This window comes from Oncorhynchus nerka, unplaced genomic scaffold (genome assembly GCF_034236695.1).
Source record: "Oncorhynchus nerka isolate Pitt River unplaced genomic scaffold, Oner_Uvic_2.0 unplaced_scaffold_1369, whole genome shotgun sequence".
In the NCBI taxonomy this organism is placed as follows: domain Eukaryota; kingdom Metazoa; phylum Chordata; class Actinopteri; order Salmoniformes; family Salmonidae; genus Oncorhynchus; species Oncorhynchus nerka.
Genome location: NW_027039978.1, coordinates 112,501 through 126,755, shown reverse-complemented (window position 1 = coordinate 126,755; position 14,255 = coordinate 112,501). Strand labels below are relative to the sequence as shown.

The following is a 14,255-nucleotide window of genomic DNA, read 5'->3' as shown; positions in this document are numbered from 1 at the left end:
GGTTACTCGACAGGGGGGTTACTCGACAAGGGGGGTACTCGACAAGGGGGGTTACTCGACAAGGGGGGTTACTCGACAAGCCCATCTTTTATCCCCTCCTGCACATACTGTTGTTGTTTTACTGTTAAAAACAGTAGTTTTTACAACAGCCACTTTCCTCAGCAACTAGTTCCCCGATCAATATATTCATTGCCCGTGTATTTTGCAGTTACGTCATAGGAAGACTGTTTTATCATGTGGAGATTTAATTTACGTCTCTCTGTTTTTAACCAAGTATTATGTTTTATCTTTGGCAGGCGAGAGACCAGACTCTCACTCTGACCGTGGAAAGGGTCCTTCAGGGGAACGAGACCCAGAGACGCCCAAACCAGCGAGACCACACCACTGCTCCCAGTGTAATAAGAGTTTTAAGTGGTTATGTAAGCTGAAAAAGCATGAGAAAATACACACAGGAGAGAAGCCTTTCCAATGCTCCCAGTGTGGAAAGAGTTTTACCCAGTTAGGGACCCTGAAAAGGCATGAGAGAATACACACAGGAGAGAAACCTTTCCACTGCTCCCAGTGTGGAAAGGGTTTTACACGATTAGGGAACCTGAAAAAGCATGAGGGAACACACACAGGAGAGAACCCCTTACAATGCTCTCAGTGTGGAAAACGTTTTACCAAGTTAGGGAACCTGAAGGAGCATGAAAGGACACACACAGGGGAGAACTCTTATCGTTGCTCTCTGTGTGGAAAGGATTTTACCAAGTTAGGGAGCCTAAAAGTACATAAAAGAATACACACGGGAGAGAAACCTTTCCAGTGTTCTCAGTGTGGGAAAGGTTTTACACGGTTAGGGCATCTGAAGGAACATAAGAGAATACACACAGGGGAGAAACCTTTCCAATGCTCCCAGTGTGGAAAGGGTTTTACCTTGTTAGGGAACCTGAATATGCATGAAAAAACACACACAGGAGAAAAGCCGTACCAATGCTTCCAGTGTGGAAAGAGCTTTACACAGTTAGGGAACCTGAAGGAGCACGAAAAGACACATACAGGGGAGACATCTTACCATTGCTCTCTGTGCGGAAAGGATTTTACAAGGTTAGGGAACCTGAAAAGGCATGAGAGATTACACGCGCTCTTTCCAACGCGCCCAGTGAGGAGCAGGACTTGGAACCGGTTCAGGGAACAGAACCTAAACCCGGAAAAGAGCAAAGCATTTGAGGAACAGAAACAGAACCGATAACGAAAGTGATCTCTGCCGTTCAAGAACAGAACCGTTATTTTTTTTAAAGCTTGGGAACCGGTTAATGTTATTTTAAAATGTAATTGTGGAAATCTAACTTTTCAAAAGTTCTTATTCTGTTAAAATCATACCCAAATAATGTCTACTCGTATTTTATACACCCGTGAGCAAAAAGGGTGTAACTGAAATAGCAAAATCCAATCGTTTGAAGTGGTGTCCACATACATATGACCATGTGGTCTACCTCATCAATGTTCCCATCAGTATTATTCCACCATGATAAATGCAAATGTTTTTTTCTTAATATAATTAAAATGTGTAACGCCATTAGTGAACGTTCATTATATACATCTATGTACTGTTACATGTAGGAGCAGTATAGACCTAGTCTGTTCGTTATATACATCTACATGATGTATTGTTACACCATGTAGGAGCAGTATAGACCTAGTCTGTTCATTATATACATCTACATGATGTATTGTTACACCATGTAGGAGCAGTATAGACCTAGTCTGTTCATTATATACATCTGCATGATGTATTGTTACACCATGTAGGAGCAGTATAGACCTAGTCTGTTCATTATATACATCTGCATGATGTATTGTTACACCATGTAGGATCAGTATAGACCTAGTCTGTTCATTATATACATCTACATGATGTATTGTTACACTACGTTACACCATGTAGGAGCAGTATAGACCTAGTCTGTTCATTATATACATCTACATGATGTATTGTTACACCGTGTAGGAGCAGTATAGACCTAGTCTGTTCATTATATACATCTACATGATGTATTGTTACACCATGTAGGAGCAGTATAGACCTAGTCTGTTCATTATATACATCTGCATGATGTATTGTTACACCATGTAGGATCAGTATAGACCTAGTCTGTTCATTATATACATCTACATGATGTATTGTTACACCGTGTAGGAGCAGTATAGACCTAGTCTGTTCATTATATACATCTACATGATGTATTGTTACACCATGTAGGAGCAGTATAGACCTAGTCTGTTCATTATATACATCTATGTACTGTTACATGTAGGAGCCGTATAGACCTAGTCTGTTCATTATATACATCTACATGATGTATTGTTACACCATGTAGGAGCAGTATAGACCTAGTCTGTTCATTATATACATCTATGTACTGTTACATGTAGGAGCCGTATAGACCTAGTCTGTTCATTATATACATCTATGTACTGTTACATGTAGGAGCCGTATAGACCTCGGTGCTTATTTTAATACTATCTGTTTGTTTAAATGGCTGAATAAGACATTTAAATACAGATCTGTAGTTGATGTTACATTTTATTTTTTTCTCACTCATTAAAAATCTTCACCAATCAATCAACACTTGCTTCGCTTTGTACGTCTCAATACAATATTGTCAGCTATTTAGTTAAATAAACATTTAAACATTTTTAAAACTTTGTCTGGAAATTAAATTTCTTTCCCATCAACTTCCAGGTCAAACACACACACACACAGACACACACACACACACACACACACACACACAGACACACACACACAGACAGACAGACAGACACACACACACACACACACACAGACAGACACACACACACACACACAATTCTTATTGACATTGAGCTCCTTTCTGATTCGTTCTAATATATGCGCGCTATTTGCATGTGTAACACACTTCCTCGTCAAGAAAAAGTCTGCGATGGATCTTTCTGAAAAGCAGAAATGAAACTGACACATTTTTATTTGACCTTTGTTTAACTAGGCAAGTCAGTTAAGAACAAATTCTTATTTTCAATGACGGCCTAGGAACAGTGGGTTAACTGCCTGTTCAGGGGCAGAAAGACAGATTTGTACCTTGTCAGCTTGGGGGTTTGAACTTGCAACCTTCCGGTTACTAGTCCAACGCTCTAACCACTAGGCTACCCTGCCGCCTCTACACTCTAACCACTAGTCTACCCTGCCGCCTCTACACTCTAACCACTAGGCTACCCTGCCGCCTCTACACTCTAACCACTAGTCTACCCTGCCGCCTCTACACTCTAACCACTAGGCTACCCTGCCGCCTCTACACTCTAACCACTAGGCTACCCTGCCGCCTCTACACTCTAACCACTAGGCTACCCTGCCGCCTCTACACTCTAACCACTAGGCTACCCTGCCGCCCCACATAGTAATGACCAGGGATTAAAACAGGAGCAACTAGAAGCATGTTGAGCCCTTCGTGTGAGGGGAGGATGTATTAGCAGTCTTGCCAATGGGGGAAAAGACTCATTTACCAGCTAGCTAGCCATTTTAGCTTTGCTCCACAGCAATATAAGTTCCCATTGGCCGTAGTGACCATAACATTGTGGTAATAAAATCATTTATAAGAGATCTTACAAAATGTTTTCTCAGGACTTTTTTGTTGTTGGTCTGATGTTAAACATGTTGGTCGTCTGTCGCAGGAAGTGGAAGTTCAACATGTGTGTTGGTCTGATGCGTATCAGGAAGTGGAAGTTCAACATGTGTGTTGGTCTGATGTCTATCAGGAAGTGGAAGTTCAACATGTGTGTTGGTCTGATGTGTATCAGGAAGTGGAAGTTCAACATGTGTGTTGGTCTGATGTGTATCAGGAAGTGGAAGTTCAACATGTGTGTTGGTCTGATGTGTATCAGGAAGTGGAAGTTCAACATGTGTGTTGGTCTGATGTGTATCAGGAAGTGAATCCAGAAGCAGCACTGGAAGTATTTGTAAAATTGTTCTGATCAATTGTTGCTCCTGTTAAGAAATGAACAGTAAGAACTGCTTCAATGGAAGCAGCTGTGTGTTGGTTTTATATTATACGCACAACACTTTAGTAAGGAAATAGCATGTGAATGGTCCATCAGCATCAAACACGCTCTAACTTAAAGTGTGCCGAGACCCGGAGTGTGTCCAAGAGCCCTGATTGGTTGGAATGAATCAGTAACCCTGATGGAGTTTCCTTCTACTAAGGCTTCAACTTAATCCTTCACCTCAGTAACCGTGATAGTTTCCTTCCACTAAGGCTTCAACTTAATCCTTCACCACAGTAACCCTGATAGTTTCCTTCTACTAAGGCTTCAACTTAATCCTTCACCTCTGTAACCCTGATAGTTTCCTTCCACTAAGGCTTCAACTTAATCCTTCACCACAGTAACCCTGATAGTTTCCTTCTACTAAGGCTTCAACTTAATCCTTCACCTCTGTAACCCTGATAGTTTCCTTCCACTAAGGCTTCAACTTAATCATTCACCCCAGTAACCCTGATAGTTTCCTTCCACTAAGGCTTCAACTTAATCCTTCACCTCTGTAACCCTGATAGTTTCCTTCCACTAAGGCTTCAACTTAATCCTTCACCACAGTAACCCTGATAGTTTCCTTCCACTAAGGCTTCAACTTAATCCTTCACCTCAGTAACCCTGATAGTTTCCTTCTACTAAGGCTTCAACTTAATCCTTCACCTCAGTAACCCTGATAGTTTCCTTCTACTAAGGCTTCAACTTAATCATTCACCTCAGTAACCCTGATAGTCTTAATCCTTCACCTCAGTAACCCTGATAGTTTCCTTCTACTAAGGCTTCAACTTAATCCTTCACCTCAGTAACCCTGATAGTTTCCTTCTACTAAGGCTTCAACTTAATCATTCACCTCAGTAACCCTGATAGTCTTAATCCTTCACCTCAGTAACCCTGATAGTTTCTTTCCACCAAGGCTTCAACTTAATCATTCACCTCAGTAACAGGGACTGGACTGTATTCCACCCAAAAGGTGCCAAAAGAGCTCTCTTGTGACATAAACAGACAGTCATGCAGCGAACCTCAAAAATACAGAGTTCACTCTTCCCACTGGGCACACCTTATGTTGAATAACTGTGATTTAGATGTGAATTCATTAAAACTACATTAAATTAAATGTTTTTTTCCCCACCTTTACACACCAGACAGTATCAATCAAACTCCTTTTCAACCTGTGTTCTTTTGCTTCATTAGTCTGAGTCTGGGGCTCTAGGGGGTGGCATGGATTCCCCAGATAGATTTTGAATTTGTGCCCCCCCCTCAGTTTTGTTTCCCATAAACATAACAGATGGAATCTGAATAACCCTGTCTGGTTCTGCCAATGTAGCGCTGGCGGTCCCGTCAGTAGAGCAGACCAGGACAGAGATGTTATATGCCAGGTGAGAACTCATAATCTAAGGAGCGGTGAAGTAGGGGGATGTAATAATGTAATATTTAGTACTTAAAATCCCAAAATGCATTCTGATTGGGCACCTAGCCATGCAATGTCATAAGGTACCGCCTTCATTATCTTGTTTAGGAAGCTCATTGGATCCCAGGGAGGGGTTTTTTTCTCACAGAAAGGGGAAAAGGTTGATCACTTTTTCAGACCGCTACAGCTAACAATAGGCTAGCTAGTAGCTACTAGCTTTGATATGTTTTTGAAAGCGACGCGCTGAATAATTATAGTTAGTTGGCTAAGCTTTGGTCAGCATGGATAACCGAGAAATGGCTGGGCAAAAACTGAGGAACACCATGTCGAGAGCGATACCAAGCTCACCGACCAGCCTACAGGCCCGACCACCGAGGCTGAGGACCCTAGCAGTAATTGTAATTCAGGGGGATTCATAATCTTCAACAGTTGTCGAAAGTGTGAGATTTGATGCGTATAGGGCAAGCACAACAGTTGTCTTTAATAAGCACGTTCCTCTCTTGTTGCTTAGCAATAGAACGGTATTTCTCTTCCTGTCAGGACTTCGCGGAAATAAATAAATGATCCATTTATCATTCCAGTCACAGGGAAGTTCTTCATATATTCAGCAGATAAAACCAATGATAGGAATGACTGGAAACTACTTTAATAAAAATAATAAATAAATTATGGTGCGCAGCCATCTTGGCCCTTCCAGCTATAAACAGCGTCTCTTCAAGCGTATGAACTCGGTAGCACAGACTAGATCCATATTTTAGTGTATTTTTTAGAACGTATTTCACCTTTATTTAACCAGGTGAACTTGAGAAATAATGCATTGTGGGATGATATCCGGAAATAAGTTCATACATGTGTAATAACGCAAAAATAACAGTTTGTACTTATAGTTAACCAGATCGTGACTACAATGAATTTATTAAATCTTTAACCACACTGTGTTGTTACATTGGTGAGTAAAAACTAATGATTCCTTCCCCCCTGACCTCTCTGATTCAGGGTTAAATGCGGAAAACATATTTCAGTTGAATGCATTCAGTTGTACTTGTAACTTGTCTGAAAATTAAATATTCATTTTACTCAACTGCGTTACCCACTCCGGTCAGCAGATGGCGGTATGGGAATTTATGGTTATGCTGTTGGTGTGACGTATAATGTAGTGGACGGAACGCTTCTTTCAACAGCAGCAACAGTTAGTCAGACACCTCGGTAGCTTGATAGAGGAATTAGCCGAACCAATAAAACTCTTTAGACGTTTTGTGGTATATTAGCCACTGTGTTGTAAACACATTTCTGTCGTCTAACGTTAGTTACACCATTTACTGTCACATTTACGTTGTTATTAGTCAGCTAGCTGGCTTGTTAAGCACTAGCCTAGCTAGCTAACATCCCCGACCATGAGCTCACTAAGCTACTCCACCCATGAGGAGGTCTGCTGGACGGAGAAAGAAACGCTCGTGAAAGAGGAGGAGGAAGAGAAAGATGTTACAATACAAAAACAAGTAGAGGGTGAGGCTGTTACCGTGAAAGAAGAAGAGAAAGACGTTTCAGTGAAAGAAGAGGAAGCCTCGTTCAGAGTGAAAGAGGAGGAGGATTTTACAGTAAAAGAAGAAGAGGAGGAAGAGAAAGATGAGGATGCAGTTTTTGGAGTGAAAGAGGAGGAGGAGATGGCTGTCACACTGAAAAAGGAGGAGGAAGAAGAGGAGGAAACTGGATATCTGGGCCCGGTTTCCCAAAGCCATCTTAAGGCATCCAATAGTTCTAATGATGAACTTAGTCATAAGATGCTTTTGGAAAACCGAGCCCTGATTAACACTAGTAAGTACTGTCTTAAAAACAGAGGCACAAACTCTGCAAGTTGTTGAACTGATTTGTGGTGTTAAAGGGGAAATCTGTAATTACAACATCCATATTGTGACTTTTAAATTATTTATTTACAGCCATTGATTCTTGAAGAATATAACACATGCCTCATGAGCTGAGTTCAACTGTTGTACCCCATCAGAACCCCAAAATAAGTTTTGTTTTACTCCAATGTTTAGAAACAATGTAAATCGACACTGTATAGCATCTTTATTGTGTGTTTATTTAACCTTTAACCTTTTACCTTAAGAGCAGTCTTGTCGGGCTTCTGTGTGTCCACATGTACGTGTTGGTGAGAGACTTACCTTTCTACAGAGGGGTCATATTATTGTGTTGGTGAGAGACTTACCTTTCTACAGAGGGATCATATTATTGTGTTGGTGAGAGACTTACCTTTCTACAGAGGGATCATATTATTGTGTTGGTGAGAGACTTACCTTCCTACAGAGGGGTCATATTATTGTGTTGGTGAGACTTACCTTCCTACAGAGGGGTCATATTATTGTGTTGGTGAGACTTACCTTTCTACAGAGGGATCATATTATTGTGTTGGTGAGACTTACCTTCCTACAGAGGGGTCATATTATTGTGTTGGTGAGACTTACCTTCCTACAGAGGGGTCATATTATTGTGTAGGTGAGAGACTTACCTTTCTACAGAGGGATCATATTATTGTGTAGCTAAAAACTGTTCAGATGTTTTTTTGTGAGAAGACTGATTTTCAGGATGTCTCATGGTCTGACAAACCCTGATGTGTCTCTATCACTTTTCACTGCAGTTTAAACAGACACATTTTTTATATATATATTTATTTAAAAGTCAGTTAAGAACTTTTCTTATTTACAATGACGGCCTACTTGTAAATGGTGGGTTTTGTATTATGCTAGTTCGTTTTCAGCTCTAGGCGGTTAACCTGTCTCCTCCCCCTTCATCTGATTGGACTGGATTTAACAAATAACATCAATAAGGATCATATCTTTAACCTGTCTCCTCCCCCTTCATCTACACTGATTGGACTGGGTTTAACAAATAACATCAATAAGGATCTTTAACCCGGATTCACCTGGTCAGTCTGTCATGGAAAGAGCAGCTGTTCATAATGTTTTGTACACTCAGTGTATATATCAAATCGAATGTATTGATAAAGCCCTTCTTACATCAGCTGATATCTCAAAGTGCTGTACAGAAATCCAGCCTAAAACCCCGAACAGTAAGCAATGCAGGTGTAGAAGCACGGTGGCTAGGAGAAACTCCCTAGAAAGGCCAAAACCTAGGAAGAAACCTAGAGAGAAACCAGGCTATGAGGGGTGGCCAGTCCTCTTCTGGCTGTGCTGGGTAGAGAGGTACCAGGCTATGAGGGGTGGCCAGTCCTCTTCTGGCTGTGCCGGGTGGAGATTATAACATGCCGGGTGGAGAGTATAACATTTGTCCCTGTAAATTCACATGTGGAACTGCATGAAATGTTTTTTCAATCATTTAGAAATGTGATCCCACATTGTCCTCTTTATTAACATGAAGACTCCTATACAGTATAGTATTAGTTTAAAACTAAAATGGACCAATCCTGGATTGCCCCCTGTATTATCAACCAATCCTGGATCGCCCCCTGTATTATCAACCAATCCTGGATCGCCCCTGTATTATCAACCAATCCTGGATCGCCCCCTGTATTATCAACCACTGAAATAGGAGAGACTTTGTCCCCTCTCTGTTTGTCTGCTCAACCCAGAGTGAAACCAAAACACCCCATGTAACCCATGGCAACCTGATGACTCAGAGTCACGTCATAAACAAGTACAACGACCACCGTGGGGGAAAATAAACTGATATTCACCATCTGGGACCATTCAACAGTCTAGATTTACCAGGTTATTACTTCTAAACAAAAACACTTTTGGGGGTTTTCATAGGCTTACAATTGTTGTTTTGATTGTTGCTTGAACAGTCGCTAAGATATTTGGTTGTGATAGTTGCAAAATCGGTATTTTGGATGCAACATTTGTTAGCTTGAATGCTAACACTCATTGACAGGCTTGGTAGCAAAAGCTAGCCAACGATAATTTTACTGGTTGAATTGTTTAAAAAAAATGATAAAGCAGTTGATTTGCGACGATGACGCAAACACTAGATTAAGCAGGACATTTAAACGGGCCTTACAAGTATAATCAGAAAGTAGAGTGTTAAATGCTCTCATAAGCGGCAGGTAGCCTAGTGGTTAGAGCATTGGGCCAGTAACCGAAAGGTTGCTAGATCGAATCCCTGAGCGAACAAGGTAAAAATCTGTTGTTCTGCCCCTGAACAAGGTTAACCCACTGTTCCACTGTTCCAAAGTTGTTCTTAACTGACTTTCCTAGTTTACATCCCTGTTAGTGAGCATTTCTCCTTTGCAAAGATAATCCATCCAGGTGTGGCTTATCAAAAAGCTGATTAAACATCATGATCCTTACACAGGTGCACCTTGTGCTGGGGACAATAAATGGCCACTCTAAAATGTGCCATTTTGTCACACAACACAATGCCACAGATGTCTGAAGTTTTGAGGGAGCATGCAATTGGCATGCTGACTACAGGAATGTCCACCTGTGCTGTTGCCAGATAATTTAATGTTAATTTCTCTACCATAAGCCGCCTTCAATGTTTTTTAAAAGAATTTGTCAGTACGTCCAACCGGCCTCACACTGCAGACCTCGTGTATGGCATCGTGTGAGTAAGCGGTTTGCTGATGTCAACGTTGTGAACAGAGTGCCCTATGGTGGCTGTGGGGTTACAGTATGGGCAGGCATAAGCTACGGAAAATGAACACAATTGCATTTTATTGATGGCAGTTTGAATGCACAGAGATACTGAGACGAGATCCTGAGGCCCTTAGTCGTGCCATTCATCCGTTGCCATCACCACTATTCCTGGAAGCTGAAAATGTCCCAGTTCTTCCATGGCCTAGCATACTTATCAGACATGTCACCCATTGAGCATGTTTGGGATGCTCTGGATTGTGTACGACATCGTGTTCCAGTTCGCACCAATATCAACTTCGCACAGCTATTGAAGAGGAGTGGGACAACATTCCACAAGCCGCAATCAACAACCTGATCAACTGTACGTGAAGGAGATGTGTCACGCTGCACGAGGCAAATGGTGGTCACACCAGATACTGACTTTTTTTTTCTGATCCACACCCATAACTTTCTTTTGAGGGTATCTGTGACCAACAGATGCATATCTGTATTCCCAGTCATGTGAAATCCATAGATTAGGGCCTAATGATTTCCTTATACGAACTTTAACTCAGGAAAAAAAATCTTTGAAATTGTTGCATGTTGCGTTTAATAGTTTCTGTATAAAACCTTCGCTCACCATTTTTGCTCCACGCAGATATATTATATCCATAACTTGCAGTTTCCTCATTAGCATTAAGGCCTGTATTGGAGGGGCCTGTATTGGAGGGGCCTGTATTGGAGGGGCCTGTATTGGAGAGGCCTGTATTGGAGGGGCCTGTATTGGAGGGGCCTGTATTGGAGGGGCCTGTATTGGAGGGGTCTGTATTGAAGGGGCCTGTATTGGAGGGGTCTGTATTGAAGGGGCCTGTATTGGAGGGGCCTGTATTGGAGGGGCCTGTATTGGAGGGGCCTGTATTGGAGGGGCCTGTATTGAAGGGCCTGTATTGGAGGGGCCTGTATTGGAGGGGCCTGTATTGGAGAGGCCTGTATTGGAGGGGCCTGTATTGGAGGGGTCTGTATTGGAGAGGCCTGTATTGGAGGGGCCTGTATTGAAGGGGCCTGTATTGGAGGGGCCTGTATTGAGGGGTCTGTATTGGAGGGGGCTGTATTGGAGGGGTCTGTATTGGAGGGGCCTATATTGGAGGCTGACTAAAAGTGTGCTTAGCGTTTCAGCAACTGTAATAACTTATGAATGCTAAGCTAGTAGCAAAGCCAAAAAGCATTTTACAGGTTGAAGTTGAAGTGTTTTTTTAAAAGTATAGACCAGTTGATTTGAGACGATGGCAAAAAAATGTTGCTCCATGCAGATTTACTTCATCCTTAACTAACGGTTTCTGTATTGACTTTCTGCAAGCAAATTGCGTGCACATCGCCCATCGTGGGGCAATTTTAGCAAACACAGAAAGGTGCCTATATTCTAGCCTAGAATCATCAATTTTACTACAAAAGTGAAAAAAATAAGACTAAATACGACTGCTGTTGATCACTGACTCATATTAAGCCAATTGTCAAATAAGTTCATAAAAGCTTTTAAATATTCCTTATAGATGTACATTGTTGTTCAACATCATGGGCATCACATTGTTTTTGCTAAAGGAAACAGTTGACTTCTACTGTTGAAGAAATACGTTTGTACACAACATCCTGGGCATCACCTTTCAGCTCAAATAAACAGTGGATTTCCGCTGTTGTGGGCCTTTAACCATCTGTCTGACTTTGTTGTTCACACAGGAGAGAGACGGGACTATCGTGGATCCTCTGGGGAGCCTCAACAACATCATGAAGCTGACGAGGCAGAGGAGAGTCTCTCCACATTAGAACACCCCAAGAAACACCTGCGGAGATGCACAGGAAAGAAATCTTACCACTGCTCTGACTGTGGGAAGAGTTACTCAAGATCTGATTCACTACAACTTCACCAGAGAATTCACACAGGAGACAATTCTCACTGCTGCTCTGACTGTGGGAAGAGATTCACCTCTTCAGCAGACCTTAAAAAACATTTGAGAATCCACACAGGAGAGAAACCTTATAGCTGTGATCAATGTGGGAAGAGTTTTACTCGTACAAGTAATCTGAAAACACACCAGAGAATACACACCGCAGAGAAACCCTATTGCTGTGATCAATGTGGAAAGAGTTTTTCTTCGTCTAGCCATCTGACTACACACCAGAGAACACACACAGGAGAGAAACCTCATCACTGCTCTGACTGTGGAAAGAGTTACTCAAGATCAGATTCACTGAAAGTGCACCAGAGAATTCACACTGGGGAAAACCCTTATAGCTGTTTTCAATGTGGGAAGAGTTGTAATAACACAAACAGCCTGAAAACACACCAGAGAATTCACACTGGAGAAAAACCTTATAACTGTGATCAGTGTGGGAAGAGTTTTAATGATACAAGCAGCCTGAAAACACACCAGAGAATTCACACTGGAGAGAAACCTTATAGCTGCTCTGACTGTGGGAAGACCTTTTCAAAATTATATACATTACAATCGCACCAGAGAATTCACACTGGAGAGAAACCTTATAGCTGCTCTGACTGTGGGAAGACCTTTTCAAAATTATATACATTACAATCACACCAGAGAATTCACACTGGAGAGAAACCTTACAGCTGTGATCAATGTGGAAATAGTTTTGTTACATCTAGCCATCTGACTATACACCAGAGAACACACACAGGAGAGAAACCTCATAGCTGTAGTCAATGTGGGAAGAGATACTCTGATAAAAGAGCTCTGATTAAACACCAGAAAGTACATACATGAAGGAGTTGTTTCATGATATCAATGAAATGATGTCACAATGTAGAATATTTTCACATTGTAGTAGGAGTATTTTAATGATGTCACAATATAGAATGTTTTAACATTGTAGTAGGAGAATTCTAGTGATGTCACAATGTAGAATGTTTTAACATTGAAGTAGGAGTATTTTAATGATGTCACAATGTAGAACCTTAAACGTTTGTCCCCTGATCTATTGATTTCAGCATGATATGGATATTAGCCTCATCAGGGGAAAAATCCTGGTTTTGAAAGAGTCCTATTTATGAGATTTAACAAAAAATGACTAACAAAAGGAGTCGTTACACTTACCACACTTACCACGTTGGTGACCCACTTGAATGAAAATGCAACACTTCAAAATGTAGCGAGCTGTTTTCTACAAATTGTCCTCTAACCAGTGATGTACACATTATTCCCAGATTCTGTGTGGTGTTTGAGCTGTTAGTTTTAACAGGACGTGCAACCTCTTCTCTCCCCTCTCGTGCAATTTATTTCCAAATGATATCGATATGAGTGATGACGATTAAGTGTTGCATTTCTCTTCGTTCTGGGGACTCCTAAATTTAAATGCATCACTCCAACATGTAGCTGACTGTCTTCTGCAGGTTGTCCTCTAACCAGTGGAGGTAAAATATATCTCCCATTTCCATTTTTAGTTGCGTTAGTTTCAACAGCAAGAAACAATCTGATTTCCCCCCTAATCTATATCAGTGATTCATTGTTAATTGACAAAACAAGTGTTTTTGGTGTTTGTGCAGTTAATAAGGTGTTTAAAAAAAAATACACAAGTCATATGTTTGTGTCGATAAAACGTTAAAACTGTTTTGACATTGGGGCTATCCCACCTAGTGTCATTGAAAAGAAGACTATGCCCGACGTTCAATCTACGTTCGGTTTTGGTTGAACGTTGAAAAAAGTCATATGTTTGTGTCGTTAAAACTGTTTTGACACTGGGGCTATCCCACCTAGTGTCATTGAAAAGAAGACTATGCCCGACGTCCAATCTACGTTCGGTTTCGGTTGAACGTTGAAAAAAACGTATTTTTTCGAATCGTTTCAACGATTCCACTGAATCAACCTAATTTTAACGTTCTTGAGGTTTATGGTTTCCTAGTATTTACACACACAGTATTTCTTTACAACATTCAATTGCTAGTTATCTTTATTAATTATTGCCAAAACATATTACCAAAGGGGTCTACATTGGGTTTTGATATTTCATAATACATAAATGTAATGTAACATTTAGTAATCATAATTATTTATGCAACTAACTTACAATTTATTTTTTGTATAATTATATTGTTTACTAACAATGTCATAAATCAAGCTTATAGTTTGTGCCAGGAGTCATTACATCCTATTCTTACTTTTTAATCAATGGTCTTAGAATGATCATTAGTCTTTCAGGTTTTTTTTGTTATTCTT

At 40.9% G+C, this 14,255-nt stretch overlaps 2 protein-coding genes across 2 annotated transcripts in view; both read left to right on the top strand.

Annotated features, from left to right (window-relative positions):
• Nucleotides 1-169: 169 nt before the first annotated feature.
• LOC115120835 (zinc finger protein 239-like) lies at nt 170-1,903 on the top strand (the record flags this gene model as incomplete). Its single annotated transcript, XM_029649811.2, has 1 exon — nt 170-1,903. A coding segment is annotated over one exon (1,062 nt), but the record flags the coding sequence as incomplete, so codon positions are not given.
• A 4,722-nt stretch (nt 1,904-6,625) lies between these two features.
• The window catches only part of LOC115115460 (zinc finger protein 664-like), a 7,753-nt gene continuing 123 nt past the window's right edge, over nt 6,626-14,255 (top strand). The window contains exons 1-2 of the mRNA XM_065015636.1: nt 6,626-7,267; nt 11,761-14,255. The exon at nt 11,761-14,255 is cut by the window's right edge and continues 123 nt beyond it. Of these exons, the coding sequence (XP_064871708.1) occupies nt 6,847-7,267; nt 11,761-12,806 (1,467 nt within the window). The 5' untranslated portion in view covers nt 6,626-6,846 and the 3' untranslated portion in view covers nt 12,807-14,255. The remainder of the gene's footprint in view (nt 7,268-11,760) is intronic.